This window comes from Elephas maximus, chromosome 4 (assembly GCF_024166365.1).
Source record: "Elephas maximus indicus isolate mEleMax1 chromosome 4, mEleMax1 primary haplotype, whole genome shotgun sequence".
Lineage (NCBI taxonomy): Eukaryota > Metazoa > Chordata > Mammalia > Proboscidea > Elephantidae > Elephas > Elephas maximus.
The window spans coordinates 27,035,740-27,062,179 of NC_064822.1; the positions used below are offsets into that span (position 1 = coordinate 27,035,740).

Genomic DNA, 26,440 nt, shown 5'->3' on the forward strand with positions numbered 1-26,440 from the left:
GGAAAGCTGGACAATGAATAATGAAGACAGAAGAAGAATTGACGCCTTTTAATTACGGCGTTGGTGAAGAATATTGAATGTACCATGAGCTGCTAGAAAAACGAACAAATCTGTCTCGGTGGAAGTATAGCTAGAATGCTCCTTTGTGAGAATGGCGAGATTTTTGCTCAAGTACTTTGAACATGTTATTGGGAGGGCCCAGTCACTTGAAAAGGACATCATGCTTGGTAAAGCAGAGAGTCAGCAAAAAAGAGGAAGACTATCAACGAGATAGATTGACACAGTGGCTGCAACAATGGGCTCAAACATGGCAACAATTGTGAGGATGGCACAGGACTGGGCAGTGTTTTATTCTGTTGTACACAGGGTTGCTATGAGTCAGATCCAACTCGATGGCACCTACGAACAACAACAAATGAAAGTGATTATTTAAGCCCTAAACTGTTTAGTTTTGCAAATGATTAGTGTATCAGTCAGGATGGTTGTGGTTCAGTAGGAAACGACCCCATCAATAAAGGTTTATTTCTTGTTCATCATACGTGGTGTAGTGCTCTGCTTCATGTCATCCTCTCTGAGGGGCTCAAACTGCTGGAGGTGCCATTTTCTGGAATGTTGTACTACACGGGAAAGAGGAGATGTGGAATCACTCACACACACACACCCACCCACCCGCACACACACACACCCCACCAACCAAACTCATTGCCATTGAGTTGCCTCTGACTCATGGTGACCCTATAGGATAGAATAGAACCGCCCCATAGGATTTCCAAGGAGTGGCTAGTAGATTTGAACTGCCGACCTTTTGGTTAGCAGCTGAGTTCTTAACCACTATGCCACACTGGCTCTTAAATGCATGTTCTTGGAAGTGACAAACATTTTGCTTTCATTTTGTTGGCCAAGGCAAGCAGCATGGCTTCCCTGACTTCAAGAGGGCAGGGAGAAATACTTCTCCCCTGTGCCTGGAGGGGGAGGAGCTGCAGATTTGTTCCTGAGTAGCACCATTGTCATCAGAATCAAAACATTTTTCAAAATAAAGGAGTTTTCTGAAGTTAACTACGTTATTTAGCGCAGCAATTGGGTCGACATTCATAATTGATAGTGATAGTAAAAACAATTTATTGTACCCCGGATTTTATAGCCTAATCACTTGGTGTAACCTCCCACCACCAAAAAAGAAAGAAAACAGTTTATCTGTAAGTTGTGTGACTCTAGTCTAAAACAAAGAAAACAAAACAAAACAAAAACAAACTTATTGCTGTCCAGTAGATTCTGACTCAGAGTGACCCTATAGGACAGAGTAGGCCTGCCAGGTATGGTTTCCAAAGCTGTCAATCTTTAGAGAAGAAGACTACTGCATCCTTCTCCTATGGAGTGGCTGGTAGGTTCCAACCGCTGACCTTTCAGTTAGCTGCTGACTGCTTAAGCAATGCACCACCAGGGCTCCCTATCTCAGGTCTACTGTTCCTTAAATTAGGTTGCTTATAGGTAGGATTAAGCTTTCCCACCTTGGGAGCTACTTACTTGGATTACTGGGCAGCTATTATGACTACCAGAGTCCTGGTGGCACAGTGGTGAGGAGCTCAGGCTGCTAACTGAAAGTCAGTCTACCAGCTGCTGCTTGAAAACCCTGTGGGGCAGTCGTACTCTGTCGTATGGGGTTGCTAGGAGTCGGAGTTGACTCGATAGCAGTGGGATTATGGCTACTGTTAGTTTGTAGTTACTTCACTTCATTTTTTCCTTCATTTGTCTTCAAAACATTGTGCTCATTCTGTTTATAACTCCTGTCATTGGTAGGACATTTCACCTGATGACTTACTGTACCTCTGCAGACGATCAGAGCTGTGTTATTACAATAATACTTACGGTATAGGATTACTGTGAGCAGTGAATGAAATAAGGCGTGTCGCATTTTTAACCTAATGCCCGGGAAATGTCGTGTACTCAGTATTAATTCTCCCTAACATTATTTTTATTTCTTATTTTATGTGCTTCCCAAGGTCTCATATCTTGTAAGTTGTTTTAAACTTTTAATTAAAAAAAAAAAAAAATTACATGACCTGACAGTAGGTTGGAGGAAGTGAGAAATAGTGATGAAAATGGATTGAAAGTTCTTACTAAAAGCTATCATCTGTTGATTGGCTTCCACCACAGGTTTGATGTTTTACTCATGTCATCTCATTTAATCTTTTTTTTTTTAATTAAAAAATTTTTTTTAATTTGCTTTAAGTGAAAGTTACAAATCAAGTCGGACTCTCATACAAAAATTTATATAAACACCTTGCTGTATACTCCTAATTGCTGTCCCCCTAATGAGACAACACACTTCTTCGAGTCCATTTGGCCAGCTTCTGACCCTCTCTATCCTCTCATCTCACCTTCAGACAGGAGATGCCAACATAGTCTCATGTGTTCATTTAATCTTAAATAGTTGGCCAACATCATATAGTCAATAAGGCAGAGCTGGGACCTAATCCTGGATGTCAAAATCTGTGCTGTTTTTATTAGGCCGTACTGTCTCCTCATAAATAAAATAATCAGATGACTCGGTCTTGGGAGGGAAGGAGAGCTTTTGGAAGGCTGGAGTTGGTTCCGTAGAAAAGTATTTCTGAATAGGGAGCGCTGTGTGAAGTTTTTAGGGACATGTGATATGGGTTCTATCCCCAAGGAAATCTAATAGGGTACATAAGCCCAACAAAAATATAAAATTACATCGATGTATCTTAATTATAAAAAATGATTATAAGATCAGTTTCTCCAGTAAAGAGGACTTGAGGGAATGCTAATGGAATGCTGGAATGAGTCTGGAATTGAGAATTAGCCAAGGACAATGTAATAAGTTTTGTTCTCCTCTGCCCCGAACAATTAGAAGAAAGAACTAAAGTATACCATGGAGAGGTGAGTACTCGGGTTCAAAAGGTGGGTCACTGATACTTAATGGTGCAGTCTTGGGGAGCAGCCAAGATTTTTTAGCAGTGGATAGTAGAAAATAAATGTAATGAAAAAGGTCATCATTAAAGAAAAAGTTTCTGGCTGTAAGTAGGTCTAGCTATAAATGCTGCTAGTTTTACCTGAGGATGGTCTAAGAAAAAAAGTTGGGAGAGTGGTGTGCTAATTGTTGCAGATGGTTTTGGTAGCCTGGAACCGAGGGCATTGCTTGAGAGCGCCGGTTATTTACTTCCATGCTTCCAGAAATGCGGCAGTTGAGTGAGTGTGGCCCAGTGTCTGCATCCCCATGGAGAGCACGGAGCAGAGGAGGCCAGGAGCGTTAATGCCCGCTTCTGGCAGGTGGGCCAGGTCTCCTTCTGGTCTTTCTTAGCAGCCTTGAAGCCTGAGTCTCCTCACCTTGGGATTACAAATCAGTGTGTTGTCTCGTTTCCTACTGCGGTGGAGTCATCTCCAATTCATGTTGACCCCGTGTACAACGCGATGAAACGTTGCCAAGTTCTGCGCCATTTTCACGATCATTGGTATGTTTGAGTCCATTGTTGCAGCTGTCGTGTGATGCCTCATCTTTCAGCATTATAACTGGCAGTATTCTGTTGTGATCCATGAGGTGGTATACATTGGCTAATTTTCAGAAGTGGATCAGCAGGCCTTTCTTCCTAGTCTGTCTTAGTCTGGAGGCTCCACCACGGGTAACCTTGCTGGTATTTTAAATACCGGTGGCAGAGCTTCCAGCAACACACCAGCCACTACTGTTTAACAAACCGATAAGCAGGTGGTGAGGTTTCTTCTAATCTGCTGGTTCGTTGTTTTTTTCTTTATGTTTATGGAAAGGTGATATATTAGTTTTGTGTTATATAATAACCCCTGTTGAGCTTCTAAAATGTAGGAATTATAATCTTTCATAATTGTTCCTTTTCTTTTGAATTCTAGTATTTTGTGTTGTGTCATATTAGCATATTTTCTTACATATAGGGCCAATCATAAGCTTCCCCCCCCCCCAATTGAACTCACTTTATTAACTGATTAGGTTTGGTGATCTCTCTTTTTTTTTAAATTTTGCTTTAGATGAAGGCTTACAAAACAAACTAGTTTCTCATTAAACAAAATACACATGTTGTTTCGTGACATTGGTTGCCAACCCCATGGCATGTTACTACTCCCCCTTCTCAACCTTGGGTTCCCCATTACCAGCTTTCCTGTCCCCTCCTGCCTTCCTGTCCTTGCCCCGGGACTGGTGTGCCCATTTAGTCTTGTTTTGTTTTATGGGGCTGTCTAATCTTGTGGCTGAAGGGTGAACCTCAGGACTGACTTCATTACTGAGCTATAACGGAGTCTGGGGCCATTCTCTCAGGGTTTCTCCAGCCTCTGTCAGACCAGTAACTCTGGTCTTTTTTTTTTTTGTGAGTTAGAATTTTGTTCTACATTTTTCTCCAGCTCTGCCTGGAACCCATTATTGCGATCCCTTCAGAGCAGTTAGTGTTGGTAGTTGGGCATCATCTAGTTGTGCTGGACTCAGCCTGGTGAAGGCTGTGGTAGTTGTGGTCCCTTAGTCCTTTGGACTAATGTTTCTGTTTTATCTTTGGTTTTCTTCATTCTCCCTTTTTAAGCATATTTTTTATTTCCTGTGTGCAGTGACAGATTCTGAGATTCTCTGATTAGCCAAAGTGGGATATGATTTTATGATTAGGAACTGCATCTTTTAAATTCCTTATGTATTCCTTTTCATACACCATTTTGCACCTTGCAGAAAGCAATTTGTCCTTTGTTCTTGGTTCTTTCTAGCAGCACCACACCTGAGGCTAATGACTGGAGGCTGATTAGGCCAGAAGAGACCTCCTGGGGGCCTGGTGCTGGCTAAGCCTCAGGAGGAAGGATGTAATCTAATCAGGCTGATAAGATCCTTGAGCCCTGAGGCTCAGATGGAGCTTCCTGGTTGGCGACCAAGACCCTGAGAGGGTTGCACCTCCCTCTTTGGGACACAGAAGGTCCCTGCTTCGACCCTTCCCATACCTCACCCTGTACATCTCGTTATTTGTATTCTTTTTGGTTGTAATAAACGCATAGCCTTAAGTGTGGTATATTCTCTATGAGATTCTCTGAGTCGTTCCAGTGAGTTACTTAACCCACAGAGTACCTGAGAGCCAGCAGGGGCTGATGTCTTCCTATATGACAGTCTCAAGGAAGGGGTGGAGGGGTCCTTATAACCTGTGAGCTCTGACCCAGCTCTGGGTAGCTAGAGTCAGGGAAATGCTACATGGGCATATGGTCTGAAAGATGAAGCTTTGCCACCAGTACTTCAAATTCTAGCAGGGTCACCCTTGGTGGGCAGGTTTCAGTGGCGCTTCCAGATGAAGATAGACTAGCAAGAAGGATCTGGCAGTCTACTTCTGGAAGAAGTGGCCAGTGAAAACCTTATGAATATGAATAGCAGCAGAACATTGTCTGAGATAGTGCCAGAAGATCATCCCCTCAGGTTGGAAGGCACTCAGAATACAACTGAGGAAGAGTAGAGTTGACCTTCATGACGTGGGTGGGGTCAAGCTTTCAGGACCTTCATTTGCTGATGTGGCATGACTCAAAATGAGAAGAAACAGCTGCAAACATCCATTAATAATCAGAATGTGGAATGTGTGAAGTATGAATTTGGGAAAATTGGAAGTCATCAAAAATGAAATGGAACACATAAAGATCAATATCCTAAGTGTTAGTGAGCTGAAGTGGACTGGTATTGGCCATTTTGAATCAGTCCAGTATGATGGAAATGACAGATTGAAGGGGAATGGCGTCACATTCATTGTTAAAAAGAACATTTCAAGATCTACCCTGAAGTGCAACGCTGTCAGTAATAAGATAACATCCATATGCCTACAAGGAAGACCAGATTTTATGACTGATATTCAAATTTACACACCAATCACTAATGGCAAAGATGAGGAAATTGAAGATTTTGACCAACTCTGTAGTCTGAAACTGATCAAACATACAATCAAGGCATGTTGATAATTACTTGTGATTGGAATGGCAAAGTTGGAAACAAAGAAGGAGGATTGGTAGTTGGAAAATATGGCCTTGATGATAGAAATGACATCGGATATTGCATGATAGAATCTTACAAGACCAACAACCTCTTCATTACAAATACCTTTTTTCACCAACATAAGCAGTGACTATACGCATGAACCTCACCAGATGGAAAACACAGGAATCAAATCGACTATACCTGTGGGGAGACACGATGGAGCATCTCCTCATCAGTCAGAACGACGTCAGGAGTTGACTGCAGAATAGACTTTCAGTTGCTCATATGGAAGTTCAAGCTGAAGTTCACGAGAGCCAAAATACAACCTTGAGTGTATTCCATCTGAATTTGGAGACCATCTCAAGAATAGATTTGATGCATTGAACACTAATGACTGAAGACCAGACAAGTCGTGGGATGACATCAAGGACATCAAACATGAAGAAAGCAAATAGTCATTAAACATACAGGAAAGAAAGAAAAGACTAAAAGGGATGTCAGAAAGAGACTCAAACTTGCTCTTGAACATAGAGTAGCTAAAGTTAATGGAAGAAATGATCATGTAAAATAGCTGAATAGAAAATTTCAAAGGGCAGCTGGAGAAGACAAAGTTGTAATGAAATGTGTAAAGACCTAGGGTTAGAAAACCAATAGGAGAGAACACACATTTCTCAAGCTGAGAGTACTGAAGAAAGATTTAAAGGCTCAAATTGCAATTTTGAAGGATTCAAATGTCGAATGACATAGCAGATGGAAGGAATACACAAAGTCACCATACCAAAAGAATTGGTCAATGTTCAGCTGTTTCAGGAGGTAGCGTATTATAAAGAATCGATCATATTGAAGGAAGAGGCCCAAGTTGCACAGAAGACATTGGCAAAAAACAAGGCTTCATGAATTGACAGAATACCAATTGAGATGTTTCAACAAACAGATGCAGTGCTGAAAGTGCTCACTCGCCTATGCCAGGAAATTTGGAAGACAGCTACCTGGCCAACCGACTGGATGAGATCCATATTTGTGCCCATTCCAAAGAAAGGTGATCCAACAGAATGTGGAAATTTTCGAACAGTATCATTAATAGCACATGCGAGCAAAATTTGCTGAATATCATTCAAAAGCAGTTGCAACAGAACATCGACAGTGAACTGCCAAAAACTCAAGCCAGATTCAGAAAAGGGCATGGAACAAAGGATATCGTTGCTGATGTCTGGTGGATTTTGACTGAAAGCAGAGAATACCGGAAAGATGTTTAACCTGTGTTTTATTGACTGTGCAAAGGCATTTGATTGTGTGAATCCTAACAAATTATGCATAACATTGCAAGGAATGGGAATTCCAGAACACTTAATTGTGCTCCTGTGGAACCTGTACATAGACCAAGATGCAGTCTTCAAACAGAGAAAGGGGATACTGTATGGTTTAAAAGCAAGAAAGGTGTGCACCAGAGTTGCACTCTTTTACCATACTTATTCAGTCTGTATGTTGAACACATAATCCAAGAAGCTGGACTATATGAAGAGAGGGAGTGTGCTGTCACATTATAGGGATTGAGACTAGTGTCACATAGCAATATGTGTATAAATTTTTGTGTGAGAAATTAACTTGAGCTGTAAACTTTCACGTAAAGCACAATTAAAAAAAGTGGCAGGAGGGTTGGTGGAAGACTCATTAACAACCTGAGATGTGCAGATGACACAATCTTGCCTGCTGAAAGAGAGCACTTACTGATGAAGTTCAAAGACTACAGCTTTAGTATGGATTACATCTTAACATAGAGAAAACAAAAATCCTCACAACTGGACCAACAAGCAGCATCATTATAAATGGGGAGAAGATTGACGTCAAGAATTTCATTTTACTTGGACCCATGATCAATGCCCGTGGAAGTAGTAGCAGTCAGGAAATCAAACAATGTATTTATTACATTGGGCAAATCTGAAGCAAAAGACCTCTTTAAGATGTTAAAAAGTAGAGATGTCACTAAGGTGTGCCTGACCCAAGCCATGGTGTTTTAAGTCGCCTTGTGTGCATTTGAAAGCTGGACAATGAGTAAGAAAGATGGAAGAAGAATTGATGCCTTTGAATTACGGTTTTGGTGAAGAAAAGTGAACATAGGTATTGGTCCCTAGAGAAGGACATTATACTTGGAAAGTAGAGGGTCACTGAAAATCAGAAAGACTCCAGACTAGATGGACTGACACAGTGGCTTCAACAGTGGGTTCAAACATGATTGTGAGGATGGTACAGGAGCGGGGAATGTTTCGTTCTTTTGTACATTGGGTCTCTATTAGTTGAAACCAACTCAGTGGCACCTGAGAACAACAACAAATCTCTTTAATGCTGGCTTAATAGACGGTATGGAAACCCCGGTGGTGTAGTGGTTAAGTGCTATGGCTGCTAACCAAGGGGTCGGCAGTTTGAATCTGCCAGGTGCTCCTTGGAAACTCTGTGGGGCAGTTCTACACTGTCCTATAGGGTCGCTATGAGTCGGAATCGATTTGACGGCACTGGGTTTGGTTTGGTTTAATAGACAATACTGATAGTCCCCAGCTTATGATGTGATTCTATTCCAAATGACTCCATTGTAATTCGGTTCTGATGTAAGTCGAATACTTCATTTTTTAAAAAATTTTTTTAGTTTTCATTATTATTGCCTTTTATTCTCAGGATCTTTATAAATCTTTGTCTTTGGGAGTTGGCATAAGAATAACGACATCAGCAAATAAGGCGTTGCAGCGTTGTATGTAGGACATATTACTAATGATCAGATGTACAAAAAAAAGGACAGTTGTGTGGTTTGTTGTAATTCAAATATGTTATAAGTGGTGGGACTGCTTGTAGTTATATTCTCATATCTGTGTCTGCTTTCATTTTGCCACTACATATTTTTTTTTGGTTGAAGGATATTTAGGAAATTTGACCTCACACAGATCTGCAGTTGAAAGAGGGAGGAGTGTTTTAATAGCTTTTCCATTTGTGAATATTCTTCTTTGATACTGCACCAAAACTTGACAAGTGCTAGTTTCTTAAAGGTGAATTTCAGTGTGGAATCTGAAAACATCAATGAACATATCATACTGGTACTTGAAAATCCATTAGTCTGTATTGCACATTGAATGAATCTTTTATTCTTGTGTGATCTTCTAATATTATGCATTGTTAATTTGGAAAACATTGGTTGACTAAATTATGCAAATCTTCTACATGTTGACTCACTTAATGAAAAAAATTCACAGTTGCGAATATCACCACTGATCTCTTCAAAAAAACCTTTGAGAGTTGAGAAGCTGACACTGACAATGTGCCTGCGTCTCAGCTGACAGGGTGCAAAGGTAGGACAGCCTCCAGTGTATGCAAGTTTTACAAACGATAGTTTTTACCTGAAAGCTAATGTTTCATCGTTAGCAACACATACTGTCAGTTGTTTTTTGGAAGTCACAGACTCACCTCATTCATTTTCAAGAAAACGTCTGCCAAATACCCAGGGCTGGATAATCATAGTTTGTTTTTTTAGTCATTCTTTCAAGTAAAAACGTTTTCCATGAAAAAAGCAACCAGTTCAGTTCACAGCTCAAACAAATGCACAACTGCTTTTCCTTGGGACAGCCATGACTTCCGTTTGTAGCAGCAACACCTGTGTGCTTCTCATTTCAGCATGCAGGGTGTACATAGACGGGCACTTGAGTTGGTGAATGATGAATTTTTATTACTTCATTAGGGGCATTCTTCAGTGGACGTTTTTGTCCTCTTTTTCTTTTAATGGGAGTGCTTGATAGTGAAGAATGCAGTGACTCGTAGTTCAGTTTGGTGTCACTGTCTCAGTTTGCGCTAAGGTGCCAGTGGTTTTTCCCACCATGCCTCGTATACCTTGACTGAAACTGTGAACACAGTTAAAGGGCAAATGACATCGTAGTATTTTTATGAAAATAGTTTTCATCTCACAGACCCCTCTGAAGGGGTCTTGGTGATCAGCAGGGGTCCGCGGACCACGCTTTGAGAATTGCTGGTATAAAAGGTGTAAACACTATATGCGGGTTTATACCACTTAGCTGTATGTTGCCTCCTTTATTTTTTTACAATTACAGTTGATGAAAGTTCTTGTGATGTTAACAGATACCGGTCTGTTGCTTGAACTGGCTAATATAATGAATGAATCTTTAGGATTGAGCTTTTTTTTTTTTTTTAAATCTGTGAAATTGGATTTGTAAATGAAAACATATATTCTTGTTTGTATTATTTTACTGATATATTAATTTTGAAAATGTAGCTTTAGGGTATTTGTAACTGGTGAAATACTCTACACTTGGTTTACTGGACACAGTTCTTGTCTCCTGAAGTAATAGGCTAGTAATATAACTATTAGTTTGTTTATGATGATGGTCAGTTAAAGGTTTTCGTATTCTTGAACACTCCCCCAACTGGAAAGGAAAATATTTGGAAATTATGTCTATCTGCATGTAAATTTTTTGGTGTGTTTGTGTGCATATTAAAATATTTTGCAGATTACTATTTCACTGGATGGAATTAAGTCAATTTTTGCTTTTCTGCAAACTCAAAATAACTGTGCTACGAGCGCTATGAGTCAGAATTGACTCATTGGCAACGAGTTTTTTTTTTTTTACAAGCACTTGCACTTCTGCGATTGGCCACTAGATGTCACGAGAGCCACAGGAGCATTAAGAGTTACTCAGGGTGGGTAGAAATTGAACATTGTAAGCTCATAGACTTTCACATATTTCACTGTTTCCACATGATCGATGCCAGAAGAACCTGATACAGTGTGATATATAGAAGCAAGGTACAACTGGAATAATGAAATTTCAAAAATAAGCCTTTTTAAAGGAGGGTTGTAATAGTTCTGTTGGGTATTGTAAATGCTTCAGGTGTACTTGATACTGCTGCTGTGTTCCTGGCGTTTGGGTCTCTCTCCTCTTTATGGAAAGAGGGATTGAACTTCACTTTGAGAATATTCGGTAATCCCTCTCAGGACATGCTGTAACAGCTGGTATTTTTGTGTTGTAGTAAATCGATTCCATACAACAGTCAGTAATAATTATGGCTGGATTCTGACAAATTCCAAAGCATTTTTCAATAAATATAGCCAAAGAAAATAACATCATTACTGCAAAAATTTAACTCAATTTAAAAGTTAAGCCCAGCAACTCTGCTTTGTTCCACAAAATATTAAGTATTTTACTGGTAAGGATTTTTTCAAACCATTTATTTTTTGGTTAATATACTTGGAATGGTTCTGAGAAGATAACGACTTTGTAGTATATGTTTCTTAAATAATATGGCTTTGAAAAAAACTGAACATGGAGTGTTCATCATGAATAGAAAATGAGAAACCCTAAGGGCTTTCATATATGGCATAGATGTACAGCAGCACTATGGGATCAAAAGGATGCTTTGGTGTGGAATGTAAGGCCTTCTTTAGTATCTGTGGAATCTGAATGTACCCAAGTGTATCAGAGTTTAATTTTGTTTGATATAAGTGTAAGTTGCTGTATTATATGGTATATGTGGTTTGTAAAAGCTAAATATCCTAAGTTCGTTAAGCCATGAAGAAAGTGGTAGTTTGTGTGGTATAGGTTATAGGGTATCTGTATTGCTATAGTTAGGCAGCTTGCACTGTACGAGTTATGGTTTTCCTCATGACAAAAAGAGCTTAAATTACGTACATACCTGTACACACCCAGTAAATATATACCCACATACATACATGTATAGTGCCCTAATGATAAAAGTGTGTTTGCATACGTGTGTGTGTGTGTGTTCATACACTTTACAAAATTTAGTCATTTTTCTTTTTTCCCTCAGCAGCAAAAGTCTACTAATGGAATGTGTTCTCCTTTAATTGTGTAAGGTCCATTTTTTTACTTTCTTTGTGTTGATACTATTTCGTTTTTAGCTTTGCTTTATATAAGGAACACTTTTATGCAATTGAATCTCAATTTTGATTAGTTAGAATAGCCTTTGCAAGGAAAGCAAAGTTGCCTTTTAAAATTACTGGGGAAAACAACTTCAGAGATGGATAGTAATGAAACCTTGCCTTGTCAGTTTTGTCTCTCATTTTTTTTTTTTTAGTTTAGTGATTTATATTTTTATTTGGTGTTTAAATAACTGTCCTCATCTTTGTAATGATTCTTTCCCTGTGTATGGGATTTGTTTGCATCCATTAATTATATCAGACTTTGGAGGATAAAAAAACAAAATTCATCTTGTCACACTCCAAGATAGTCTATTCAATGGTGAATTTTTTTATACTAATTTTCACTTTGATTATTAAAAAAGTAATTTAGAAAACTTTAATAGAATTTAACAGTTTGGATGTTTACAGCCCAAATTTGGAAAGCCCATTTTTCTTTACTCTGTAATATAAATCAGCAACTTCAAGACTTGAAGTACTGAAGCCAGCCAGTTTTTCAAGCGTTTACAGTATCTGGTTTTGTTGTTGTTACTATATGTCAAAATATGCTTTTAAATTTCTGAATTTGCTGTAGTGATAATTGGGAAAAATGCATTAGAAAGTGAACTTAAACATACTGTGTGGTTCTTCTGATTTCTCCAAAAAAATGTAGATGGAGTGTATTTTCCGTTATTAGGCGGCAGCGATCCAAATTTAAACCACATGGCCTCCTTCTAGGTGTCAGGCCAATGTAAATTTTAATTTTGCCACTTTCTTTTATGTTTTTACTGTATAATCTCAGACCTGCATTTAAAAAAATAGCCAACATTTGTTGTTTGCTTCCCGTACTCCAGATGCTATCCATTCTGCTTTAGTGTATCTAATTACCAGACAGTTTTAAATTACTGTTATCTCTATTTGCACATAAGGAAACTAAGGCTTAATAAGATTAAGAAGTTGTCCAGGATCACAGAGCTAGCAGGATGACTGGTTAGGCAGGGCTCTAGAGCAGGTGCTCGTAGCTGCTGCCTTTATTTCTCAGTTTGGAATGAGCATTAATTAAGATACTTATTGAAGTTCATATTTTCCTAGACTACATCAAAGCTTATTTTTTACTACAGTAATTTACTTTTGTATATTAGCTTGGATTGTTGATTTAGTTTAGATTGCTAACAATTCTGTAGATATGTAATATCTTGCTTCATAGTTATGGTAAATATTTTTACAAGGTAATATGTAGCCTTTAGTTAGAGAACTGTTGAAGTTGTATTTGGATAAGAGATTTAAAATATTCCAGTTAATCATAAGTTACTGATAATTTACAAAGGCTTAATTTTCTTTCTTTTTTTTGTTCTACATTTAGAAATATAGTTTAAAAGCATGATAACAGAAGGGGAGGAATTTTAGAAAGGCTTTGGTTTACAAAAATGTCTTAAAAGTTTTCCATCTACACAATAAACCGCCCTCAACCAAATCTGTAAAAATCTTTAAGAAAGCCTTGACATATACGTAAAGAACTTTCACGTTTTTAATTAGAAATCTCACACCAAAATCAGAAACTCTCAAACTTAGTGTTTCCATGCAGTCTGTAGAGAAAATTCTGAAGCACTGTGACCTCTTTGGTAGTGTGTTGAAATAACAATTTTGAATTAGTTACAGAGTGTTGTAATTTAGCTATATTCCTTATGTTTAAAAAAATATGTTCCTTTTCTTTCTAGAAAAGGCTCATAACGATATTTAAACCTCGGTGAACAACGTGGCTGCAGGCAGTTGAAGTGAATTTCACTGCTGTGTTCTGGCTGGAGAGTCTGGAGTGTGGTGGACAGCGTGCAGCCTGAACCATGCCAGCTTTATCTACAGGATCTGGGAGTGACACAGGTGGGTGAGCCCAAGAGGGGGGCATGTTTTCCTTCCATCCTTATTGACATCTTCTTGTACATAGTGAAATGGAGCATTGCTTTAAGTATGTGAAAACAGGTCTTGCTGTTTTTTTTTTATAACCACTCTGAGGGGCATAAAATCAACTTAGGTTATGTCCTTCCTGGATAAAAATTATTGAAGGGCACAGACTTCTCTCTTCAAGCAGCGATGCCAGCGGTGACGCTCTCATGCTGTCTTGCCTTTTGGAGTAATGCCATGCATTTAAGTTAAAAACATTATTAAATATTCTGAACATACAGAAAAGGGTGGAAAATACCATAGTACCCATATTACCCTTCGCTCAGATTAAATAACAGATATGAACGTTTTGCCATACTTGCTTGAGTCACTTTTTTTCCTTAAGAAATAAAACATTATTCTTGCCCCATTTTTCCATTCTCTTTCTCCCTGTCACCAGAGGCAAAGTTTATCCTGAAGTTGCTGTACGTCCTTAAGGGATGTGATTAAAACAAGTTAAACAAGCAGACATATTTCACCTTGTTATCAGTTGTAAGACTTACTGATACATAGAATAAAGATTTCTAAGAAAGAGGGGGAAAAAAAGAAAGCCCTGCAAGAATGTGACATGCAAAATCACCTTCTGATCTGACTGCAGGGGTGAGGGTAGTCGATGCTCTTCAAGGTCCTGTTCTGGGGTTTCCCAGAATCAGCTGGCACCCTTTTAAAACTGTAGGTTCCTGGACCCTTCCTAGAGCTATCAGAGCAGAACCTGAGCCGGGGTGGGGGAGCTATGTCATACAGTTTAACACCCCTCAGAAGAGGTGGTGACAGAGTGTGATTTAGGGAACGCTGTCAGTGTTGCCCTGATCATACTGAATTTGGTTCAGTTGCTACTGCTCTCTAAACAGCTGTGGTGGCCTTCTCAGGCTCGACAGTTCCTGGCCCTCTGTTTTTAAAAAGCTGAATCACAAAGTTGATTTTGTATTATGTTACGTTGACACTTCACTTGTACTGTTTGCAAAGATAATTCTTGGCTATTTCAAATGTATCCATACTTACGTTTTGGTGGTTTTTGTCTTGTCTTTATCCATCAAGACTGATTTTTTTTTTTCCCACTGTGATTACACTGCGAGTTAGTTTTTGTCAGGAAAGGGTTTTGATTGTTAAATTGTATCGTTATTTATCTGTTTATTTTTTATGCAAGATGTTAACTTGGAAGCCAGCCTTTTTTGACAGTTTTTTTCTTCTTTTTAGTTTTTATATAGTCCTGCATTGTTCTACTATATAAAACGAGTGATTGATTAAATTTTCCATAGTGGCTTGGGGAGCTATAGATAGAATTTACTTATAAATTTACTATAGTTGTGTAATGAATAAGTTTTACACCTTGCTGTTCACTAAAAATGCCTTAGTTTAATTGAATATAAAATATTGTTGTTTACATATAACTCAGGGAATGAATTAATAGGGAGTATTTAAAGCTTATATGGCAGTTCAGGTGTTAGTCATGGAAAATAGCATAGGCTATATAGAATTGAAGAAGGGCTTTTCCATACCTAGGGGCCCACTTGGCTACAGACTTTAAACGTGCCTATCAGATTCATGCCTTATTTTGAGATTTTTTTTTGGCCTGTGTGTTTCAACAAGGTTTGAGTCAGACACAGAAGACATGCCTGTTACAAGAGCTACCACATTAGGGAAGCCCCCAAATATGATGTGTATTTGTAGGTCCCTGGTGGCACAACTTATAGTGACCCTATGAGTGGAAATCGACAACAGCAGTGGGTTTTTTTTTTTTTTTTTTGGTTTGGTTGGCACAAATCGTTTGAGCCTGACTACTTAACCTAAAGGTTGGTGGTTTGAACCTACCCAAGCAGCACCACAGAGGAAAGGCCTGGTGATCTGCTTCTATACAGATTTTAGCCAAGAAAACTCTATGGAGCAGTTTTACTCTGTAACAACACATGGAGTTGCCATGAGTTGCAGTCGACTATGGCAGAAGGTTTGGTTTTTGGTTTTTATAGTTCCTCCTAGTCCAGATGCAATTTACCAACCAGGAGTCATTTGTACCGTAAGCAGTGTTGCTCAGCAATATTGTTGATTTTCTGCAGTTATCAGGTCTCCACGGGGACAGAGCTGGAGAATATATCGAAGACCAGATTCTAATGCAGCAAGGAGAGAGGCACCTGAAATGACAGGGGGCCCAAATGCACACATTAGTTACGTGGGAAAATACTTTCAAAATGAAACTTTTACTGCTTCTCCTTTTTTCTTTTCTACTTACTTCACTAGGAAAATAAAATTAACTACACAGTAATACCTAGAAACATTTTCTGTGTCAATGATGCATAGATATAGAAGGAAAGATACTCTTGATACCCACCCTTCTTTCTTGCAGTCTCGTTTTCTTTCACTGAGGTATCTACTTGCTATCAGTTTGATTAGTACCTTGCGGGAGTTTGCTGTGTATTAAACATATGTATATGTATGTACATAAATACTTAGTTTTGTGTTTTTCTTTTTGAACACAAATTTTACCTTACTTTATGAATTGTTCTGTAACTTTCATTCTAAACCAATCAGTATGTCTTGGAGAGGTGTTTCCGTAGTATGTGTCTATAAGTATGTGTGCGTGTTCATATACATTTATCTGTATATCAGTCTATATGTATGTTCTTTTAAACTAATGCATAGTTTTTCATGGTATCTTTCTTTGGTGAACCATTACTACTGTTAATGAAAACCCTGGTTTTGCTCCTTTTGTAGATATTTCAGGAGGAAAGATAAACACATGTAATGGACGTTGGCAAATAGCTCTCCAAAGTGGTTAAACCAGAATGATTGATCTATGGGCTTTGCTTTAAAGATCTGTCGCTGCTCCTTCTTGTTGATATTCAATATTGCCAGCCTTTATAATTTCTACCTGTGTGATGGCAAAAACAAGGTATCTTAAGTGTGAGATGTATCTTGCTCCTCACATTGAGCATATTTCCATTTATTTAATGACCATTCATTAGCTCATGAATTTGTCTATTCATATTTTTCTCCCTTTTTCCATGATTTATCATGGTCCTATTTATTTATAGAATTTATTTTTATTTTGTATATTAATTCTTTGGGCCATAATAGGTTGAATGCCATTTCTTCTGGTCAGTAATTTGTCCTTTTTTTTTTTTCTTTAGTATCTTTTTTTAAAATAGAAATTGGAAACTTTATGTAGTCAAATTGGTCTCTTCTGTATGTTTTAATACTTTTTATCTTCTGCATTAGAATGCTTTTCTTACTCTAAAATCATCACAATATTCTCTAAGATATTCTTCTAGTAATTATAAAGGTTTATTTTTTATTAATTAAGAATTCTCATCCAACTGAAATTTGTATGTGGAGTGAAGTACTTAATCTAATCAATTCTGGCTCCAGCAACCCACTTGGCACTTGGCACTTTCCCCCTCTGACCCTGACCACCCAGAGTCGGGCCTCCACAAGTTAGGACTCTGTCCTTCCAGCCCCTGTCAAATAGACAAACGTCAGCCCCTGCTGGCTCCCACTGTCCTTGGTGGGACAGCTTAGGCCACTGGGAGCACTTTGTTTACTCCTGTGTGCTTTTGACATCCCCCTATCAGTGTGGGCATGTTTGCTTGTTTTTAGCACTTCCTTACTTTCTGACTCACAGAACTCACAGAAACTATTACTGTTACCCATTAATTATAGCCAGAAAGGATACAAGTGAAGAGACACATCAGGCAAGCTCTGGGAGAGGTCCCAGCATGGGGCTTCCATTGTCCCCAGGATGCCCCCAAGAGAGAGCTCCAAGGGCCAGTATCCCATAGTTATTGGGACCTCAATGAATATGCATGATTGACTGCATCGTGCCTGCCTTCCTTCTTGAAGCTAATCGCCCAGGTGTGGGGCCTGTATAGCCCATAGTTGCCTGGCTATTATAGAAAGACAAAGAGCACCTTAGTTGCTTAGGCTGTTTTCAAAAACCAGAGACAAAAAGCCAAACTTATTTCTTTGTCCCATAAGGTTCATCTGGTATATTTCCTGTCCCAACCCCAGAATCAGCCATTTCTTCAAGGAGTCCTAGTTCCTTGGTATTAACGTGGTATTAGAAACCAAGCTGTGGGTGCTAGTTTTGCTCATGGCTACTGGGATGCTATTTCTTTTAGGCCCTTTCATCTGACAGAGCAAAGAAATGTAGGTGTAGACACTAACCTGTGTATACACACACGTATCTATAAGTATTTCTATATGCAGTCATCTGTAACTATATTAAGGTGAACTTGAATCCATACTGCTGTCTCCAGTTCTAATGCTGTACCACATGGATTGTTCTAATCTCTTCCCCTTGCTTATCTATAAATTCCTACTCCAGTAGTGAGAAACGTGGTTTCCACCACCCACCATCCATCCATACTTAATCGTTCAATTCTAGTGCACACGTGTAATGGATTCAGAATTAATAATCGTTGCCTCTGTGGGGAACAACTTTTATCAAGTAGAGAATTGATCTTATTTTTATTTCTACAGTCGTACCCTACTTTCTTTAATCTTACAGAATCATATGCCTTTCCTTCATAGTACCTATCTTAGTTTTATTTTATAATTTCATCAAGTGTGATTTTTACAAGCATCATATAATGTGAAATATAATATATACAGAAATGCACGTAAAACTTACTAAGTACAGTTTTAAAAGTGGTTTATAAAGCCAAAATCCATGTGTCTACCATTTGGGTCAAGAAATTGAATACCACCTCCTCCCCAAAACTTGCCCTGAGATAATCTTTAAAACTTAAACCAAGAATATTCCCTGAAGTCTTCTTAAAACCAAACAGTAGTTTAGCTTAACTAGTAAAAAATGCTTACCTTGAACATTATGCTTTTTAAAAAACTATCTATATGGGATCAAAATGACAATGACGACTCGAAAGGTTAGATAGGAACCTTAGGGGGCAGTGAATTTATGTTATTTTGGGAGGAACAACTGAGAAAAGGAGGGTGAGAATGCGTGCACAACTTGAAGAATGTATTCAATGTCACCGAATTGTACATGTAGAAAAAGTTGAAGTGGTCAGTCATTTTGCTGTGTATATTCTCAACAAAAACAACAAAATAAATTAAGTGATAAAGAGAAATTTAACACCCTGAAAGCAATATGTATATTTTTTCTCGGTCACAACTTCCTCATCTTTGGAAATGACCGTTAAAAAAGTGGATTCCTGACTCACAAAAAGTTTTGTCATCTATGTGAGCATCCCTAGGCAATATGGTTTAATTTTACCTGTTGTTAAACTTTGTTAGTTCACTTGCACTATTTTTCTTTTTAAGATACAGAAGTGAATATTTAATACAAGAAAAAAACAACAAATTATAAAGTAGATAAATACAACAAATATCACAAAGTCCAGAGGAAAAGCATATTTTTATTAATTACTTGCCTGGCACACCTCTAAAATACTATTTCTTATATATTTTTTGGCTATTTTTTCTTGATCATCTCTTCATATGACAATGGTTTTATAAGATTTTCTTTAAGAGGAAAGAATTACAATCACTGTAACATGACTGATCAGTTCTTTTTTTTAATCATGGTTAAAATACAGACACCATTCCGCTTCACACAGAAATCGTGATAAATTTTACTTAGCATGATTCCCAGTAAAAGGAAAAGTGATATATGGTACATATATAAATGTGTATGCTACATTATTGAGTATATTCCCAACAGGAGAGAATTTCCGTTTTGTCTCGGTAGGAATGAGAGTAGATTCTCTTGGTCACAGTTTTACAACTCTGATGGTTGGTAGAAACTTTACAAACGCATTTCTGGCTCAGTGCACTTCACCCAGCCCTCATGCTTCCTGGCCCTGGCACCTTACAACGTGTTCATACATTAATACATTCTTGGGACTTGCATCTTTGTGTCATGAAACCACTTGAGTCAGCATAGCGGGCTGTTGGAATAGTCCTGAAGATCATTTCTTCACTGGGATGGCTACCAGTAACTTAAATCTATACCGCAACTTTGGACTATATAATTATATCCCACTATATTCTCACTAAGCCCAAATTAAATTTATCTTTCATTTATTCTTAATTAGGGCCTAATTATCCAAAATGTCACCAGCCTTTATATATTCCTTTGTGACTTTTTTGTCCCTCCAGATTGTGTGATGGTCCATAGCGGTGGTTCATTCACTTTTCATTGTTGTATAATATCCAGTTGTAAAACCATACCACACTTATCCATTCTACTGTTTGTTGGCATTTGATACGGTTCCAAATTTTTGGCAGTTATAACGAGTTCTGTTAACATTCTTGTTTACGTACCTGAGTGCACATAAACATGCATTTCTGTAGATGTTATGCTTAGAAGTCAAATTGCTGGGTCAGAGAGTATGATTGTCTTCACGTTTAGAAGATAAGTTTCCTTTCCATAGTGTTTGTACTAATTTACAGTATTTCGGTAGCGTGAGAGGTCCTTTTGCTCCGAATCCTCACTATTGTTTGTTATTGTCAGACTTTTTAAAATTTTGCTAACCTAATGGATATGTAATGGTATCTCATTGTGGTTTTAATTTACATTTCCTGATTATTAATGAGATTGAGCATCTTTTCATATTGGCCATTTAGATTTCGTCTTTTGTAAAGTACCTTATTTAGGTCTTTTGCTTATTTTTTCATTGCATTGTCTTAGATGTAGAACTTTTAAAAATAGATTTTGAATTCCAGTCTTTTGTCAGTTTGTTATATGTTTTAAAACCATCTTCTCTTATTCTGCAGCTGTCTTTTCACTTTTTGTGCTGTCCTTCCCTACTTCATGGATAAAAGTTCTTCATTTCAGTTTAGTTCAGCAACATTTCCCTTTATGATCAGTGATTTTTATATTTTGTTCACAAAATATTTTCTTAACATGGTCAAAGTTATTGTCTATTCACTTTTAAAGCTTTGTAGTTTTTCCTTTTACGTTTTTGTTTTAATGTATTTAGGATTGATTTTTGTGTAAGGTGCAAGGTAGAGCTTCAAATTAATTTTTTTCTAGATCTCAACATGAGTTATTTCAAGAATTTTTCTTTACCATGTTTGAGCTAGGTTTTTTTTTCATATACCCTTCATTAAATTAGTTTTTTTATTCCCAGTTCACTAAAAAAAAAAAAGACTAGCCATTGAGTTTTCTTCAAGTGCTTTCTACTTATTTATTATAATGATCATAGGACTTGTTTTCTGTTAATCTCTTAACATAGTAAATTATGTTAATTTTTGATGTGAAACCAACTTCGATTGTAGGGATAGACCCGGTTTGGTCATAACTTACTATCACACTGCTGTATTTGGTTTGTTAATATTTTGTTTAGAATATTTACATCTATCTTCATGAATGAGATTAGTCTGGGTAATTTTCCTTTCTCATATTGTATTTCAGATTTTTACAAAGTGATGCTAACCTTATGTAGTGTGTTGGGAAGAGGCTTTCCTCTTTTGTGGACAAGTTTGTGAAACATTGAGATTATTTTTCACTTGAGTGGAATTTACCTGTTAGGCCACCTGGGCCTAGAACTTTTCCTTTTGATAAGAATTTTGGTACCTAATTGGTTTATTCTAGAGGTTACAAGAATATTTACACTATCTATTCCTTCTCAGGCCAGTTTTGGCCATTTACATTTTTGAAAGATATGGCCTATTTCATCTAAATTTTTGGATTTGTCATAAAGTTGCTTATAATAATTATTACTTAATGTCGGTAGTTTCTGTATTGATGTCTTCTTTTTCAGTCCCGGTGTTGGTTATTTGTGCCCTCTTTCTCTGCTTAACCTTGCCAGGGTTTTGTCAGTTTTATTGGTCTTTTCAGATATAAAACGTTTGGCTTTATTTATCTTCTGTATTGTATATGTTTTTATTTCATTTATTTTTGCTGTTTTTCAATCTTCCGCTTTTTCTAATGTTCATGTTGAGTGCTGTTTCTCCTTAAGCTCTGGTTTTATTGCATGCTACATGTTAAAAATATAATTTCATGAAGTTTTTATTTTACTTTGGAGTTATTTTATAATTGGTTATTTAGAATTAAAAAAAATTCAAATAAGGGTTTTTTTTTATTTATCTTTTTATTATTGATTTCTTTCCTAATTGTTTTGTGGTCAGGAAACTTAATTTTCATCATTTCAGTTTTTAAAAATTTGTTTAAACTTGCTTTATAGCCGGATATATGGTCAGTTTTAGAAAGTATTCTATATGTGTTTAAAAGGAAAATATATCTATAATTGTTAAGTATGGTTCTAATGTGTCCATTAGGTCAAGTTTGGTAATCAAGTTATTCAGATATTCTGTATTCTTACTGTTTTTTGTTGTTATGGCTTACTGAGTTACCAAGAGAGGTATTTTAAAGTCTTTCTCAGTGATTTTGGATTTGTCGTGTAGTTCTCTAAGCTTTTGCTTTATATATTCAAATTTGTCATTAAATATAAATTTGTAACTTTACTGGGGAATTAAGCCCTTTAAATACATTTTATATTGAATATATAAATACATTTTATATTAAATATTATATTATTTTTTTCTGTTGGCATTTGCTTGATACATCTTTTCTATCCTTTAAAATTTTCTTTATTTCTGTGTACTAGAGGTAGCACTTGTGAAGAGCTTTATAATTGGAGCGTTTTGGGGTAACAATTCTGACAATATTTTATCTGGAGTATTTTTGGTACAGTTAATATAATGAGTGATTTTTTTTAATTTAAAATTTACTGTCATATTTTGTATGTTTTCTCTTTGCCCTGACTTGTTTCTTTTTCTGTTCTTTTGGGTTGAATAGGATTTTTTTTTTCCTTAGTCATTTTGATTTTCTTCTCTACTAGTTTCATACATCCTTGTTTTGTCTTTTAGCGGCTACCTTAGAAATTACAATAGGAATCTTCTATTATAAAAGTCCAGTACTAATCAATACCTTTATTGTCATCCTGGACAATTCAAGAGCCCTAGGTCACTTTTGCATGGGAAAGCTGGACAGTGAGTAAGGAAGACCGTAGAAGAATTGACACTTTTGAATTATGGTGTTGGCGAAGAATATTGAATATACTGTGGACGGCCACAGAACGAACAAATCTTAGGAATATAGTCAGAGTGCTCCTTAGAAGCAAGGGTGTTGGAACCTTGTCACACATACTTTGGATCTGTTATCAGGAAGGATCAGTCATGCTTGGTAAAATACAGGGTCAGCAGAAAAGAGGAAGACCCTCAATGAGAAGAACTGACACAGTGGCTGCAACAATGGGCTCGAGCATAACAACGATCATGAAGGTGGCACAGGCTCGGGCAGTGTTTCATTCTGTTGTACATCAGGGTCCCTGTGAGTTGGAACCAACTAGACGGCCTCTGACAACAACAATGGATCACTTTTGCTGCATATGCTACCCTCCCAACTTATATGCTATTCTGTCATGTATTTTAATTCTCTCTGAACAAAACAGCAGTTTTAGAATATTTACATCTATCTTCATGAATAGATTAGTCTGTGATTTTCATTTCTCATTTTGTCTCTCTGTGACTTTTACAAAGTCATGCTAGCCTATATAGTGTATTGGGAGGAGGCTTTCCTCTTCTTTGAAAAAGTTTGTGAAAGATTGACATTATTTTTTACTTGAGTGAAACTCGTGGAAAAAAACATACCAACCCTGATGACACTATTTTTATTGCTTTATGCTGTCAGTATTCCTTTAGTTACTCCGATGCTACCATGTTCTTTGTTCTACCCTTCATTTTATGACTCAGCTTTTTCATCCAGGATGTTTTTTAGTTATCCCTAATAGTCGGTAGAATTTCCTGTATTGGCAACCTACTGCTATCAAACTCTCTCTGTTACTGCTTATCTGAAAATATGTTTATTTGCCTTTGTTCTTGAAGAATGCTTTTACTAAGTGTAGAATTTTAGGTTGACATTAATTTTTTTCTGTGCACTGAAAACCAGACGACAATGAAGCCTCTACAAAGTTGCTGTAAAGAAGCTAGGCTCTCTCTTTTGAAACCATCTTCTGTCTTTGGGTATTTTTAAGATTTTCTTCTTCCCTTTTTTTTCCCCTTGCTGTGGATGTCTGCAGTTTCACGATTATGTGTCTAAGTGAAATTTCTTTTTATATATCTTGCTTGGAATTCTTTGGACTTTTTGAATATGTGGGTTCATATATTTTGTGACTTTTGGAAAAATTTCAGCCAGTTTCTTTTCAAATATTACCTCTACTCCGTTCTCTCTCTCTGGAATGCCAATTAAATGTAAGATTTTTTCTGTATTCCCTATCTCTCATATCATGCCTGTATTTTTGTCTTTTTGCCTTTCTGTTCTGTTCTCTGAGCAATTCTTGCCTGTCTTTCATTTCACCAATTCTTTTTTGAACTGTATCTAATCTCTTGTATATCCCTACATTAAGTTTTTAATTTCAGTAATTTTTTTTTTTTTTTTTAAATCATAAGTTCTGTTTGATTCTTTTAAAAATTTGGGCAACATTCAAATTACTTGCACCGTAGATTAGTCTTCTTAATTAACCTTTTCCCAACATCAAAATCATGTTTTTATCCTCAAAATGATATATTCAAGCTATTAAAGATATTGAATGCATCACTGAGATACCCCACTGAAGGAAGTCATTTGAGATAAGAATGGACTTCATTGACATTGTCAGTATCATGAAAATATTTCTTTTGTCTTTCAAAAAACTCATGTGATCATTCTTCCCCTTGATAATTTGTGTATTTTATTGTGGGAAGCAGGGCCTTGACCTTGGTACTTTTGTCTTCCAGTCGTTCTCCAAAAGAAGTATACTCTGCTACTTTAACTTGACATATTTCTAATATTCACAGTTTTCTTCTGCAGCAAATGCAGGCCATTACTCATATATCTGCTTGTTACTGTTCTGTGTGAATACAATGTTGTATGCGAATTGGCTTAGGGAATAGTTTTTGTTTTTTTTTTTTTTTTGGTAGTAGTATACTTGCTTGGCACAGAGCTGGTGTTCCTTGAAACTGAATGACTCTTGTCCTGGTCACTGGTCACAAATTGTTTATGAAGTGAAGAAGTTTTCTCCATATAGAATGGGTTTTTCAATAATGAACAGAAATATCAGTACTATTTTCTGTATGAGGTCTCACACGTGCAGAGTATGTTTCAACGTTTGTCATATCAGTAGTTTCTGCCAGTGGTAAGGTAAAATATCTGCTGGCATGCTCGTGTGATAGCAATTACTCTTCCACATTACACGGTTTGGTCTACATAATATCCAAAAGAGTCATTTCATACAGAAATTTTGCCAATAATTCATTTTGTTTTCCTTCAGTGCATAATAGTTGTCTTTAATTTTGTGACGGCAATAGTGAGACTTTTGTGTTTGTCACAAAGAGCACAACTTTTCACGATGCCTATATAGTTTTTTTAGAGACTATCAGTTTTTATCCTAGAAAACATTAGTTCATGCTTTATCTGGAAAAAGGTTTTTTGCAAAAGAGGTCTATGTCCTTTGTTTAAAAATGACTAGAAACAAATTGGTGACCTCATGACACTATTTGACAGAATATCATAACAGACAGAGCCCTGGGAATAGAGAACTATGACTCATAGTTTAAATAAAATCTAATTCTTAGTGTTGTGCTTTGTATTCTAACTTCGTTCTTTGGTTGCCTTTGTGAAACAAATACGTTTTTAGTTCCACTTGTCCTGGCATGGGTAGATTCACACTGTTTTAAGTTTGGAATCCTTTTAACTTTATTGATGCTGTTGTACTGAGGTGCATGTTATTTATTACTAACGGATAGCAGAAAAAGGCCATTGAAATTAATGTGCACTAAATAGGGATAAAAATGTTATATAAAAGCATGAGGGGAGAAATGATCAGAATTTAACCCTGAAAAGGGAAACCTGAATTGTGACCATATTTCTGATTTAATTAGGAACATTTTAGAGTATGTTTTATAATTGCCACTATGTGTTAATTGTTAGAATGAATGAAGAATGAATCCTGCTAAATCTCTATTTGTTGACATACTGTTGCTGACAAAATTTTATGATGGCACTTTTGACTTTTGTCACAAGTCATAAAAAAGTCATCATAGCAAAAATACCTGAAGTCTTCAGTTTCTCCAGGTTTTTTTTTTTTTTTTAAACTTTGACATTCATGTCATTTCCCTTTTGAAGTCTGGTATGTCCTCAAGCCTGTTTTTGCTTCCTCAATTGTTTTCATTGCCATCATAGCTTATGGTTGAATCAGTTCTTCAACATAACTTTTGTCAGATCTGTGATGTTCTATATTTTTGCTATGATGTTTATGGCATCCAAGGTAAAGACCAATGACATTCATGTAATGGGTGTGTGTTAGGTGGAAAGGGATGTTTGAATGAGGACTGATTTTATAAGTTGTCAGTTTATTAGTGAATCTTGTTGTTGTATTTACTTTCCTTTGCAACCTTGTAATATTTGGGACTCAGATAAAAGATACTCAGGAGTTTGAGAGACTGTATAGGGTCACTATCAGTCAGAGTCCCTATCCTTTGGAATCGACTGGACAACAGGTTTGGGGTTTTTTTTTTTTTTTAATGTTCAAATTATTATTTTCAATCACTACTTTTATGCTTCCCTGAACTAATTTTAAACCTTTGACCTATTTTGGTTAATTGGATGTATACTCAATATAATTATA

General features: G+C 36.9%; 1 protein-coding gene across 3 annotated transcripts in view; it reads left to right on the forward strand.

The window, feature by feature from the left end:
• MPP7 (MAGUK p55 scaffold protein 7) overlaps positions 1 to 26,440 on the forward strand; it is a 302,630-nt gene that overhangs the window by 67,027 nt on the left and 209,163 nt on the right. For 2 of the 3 annotated variants that reach the window (XM_049881747.1, XM_049881745.1), the window contains exon 2: positions 13,598 to 13,757. In XM_049881747.1, the coding sequence (XP_049737704.1) occupies positions 13,721 to 13,757 (37 nt within the window). In that variant the 5' untranslated portion in view covers positions 13,598 to 13,720. Of the gene's footprint in view, positions 1 to 11,791; positions 11,833 to 13,597; positions 13,758 to 26,440 lie in introns of all 3 variants that reach the window. The other variant, XM_049881746.1, reaches the window with a different exon arrangement.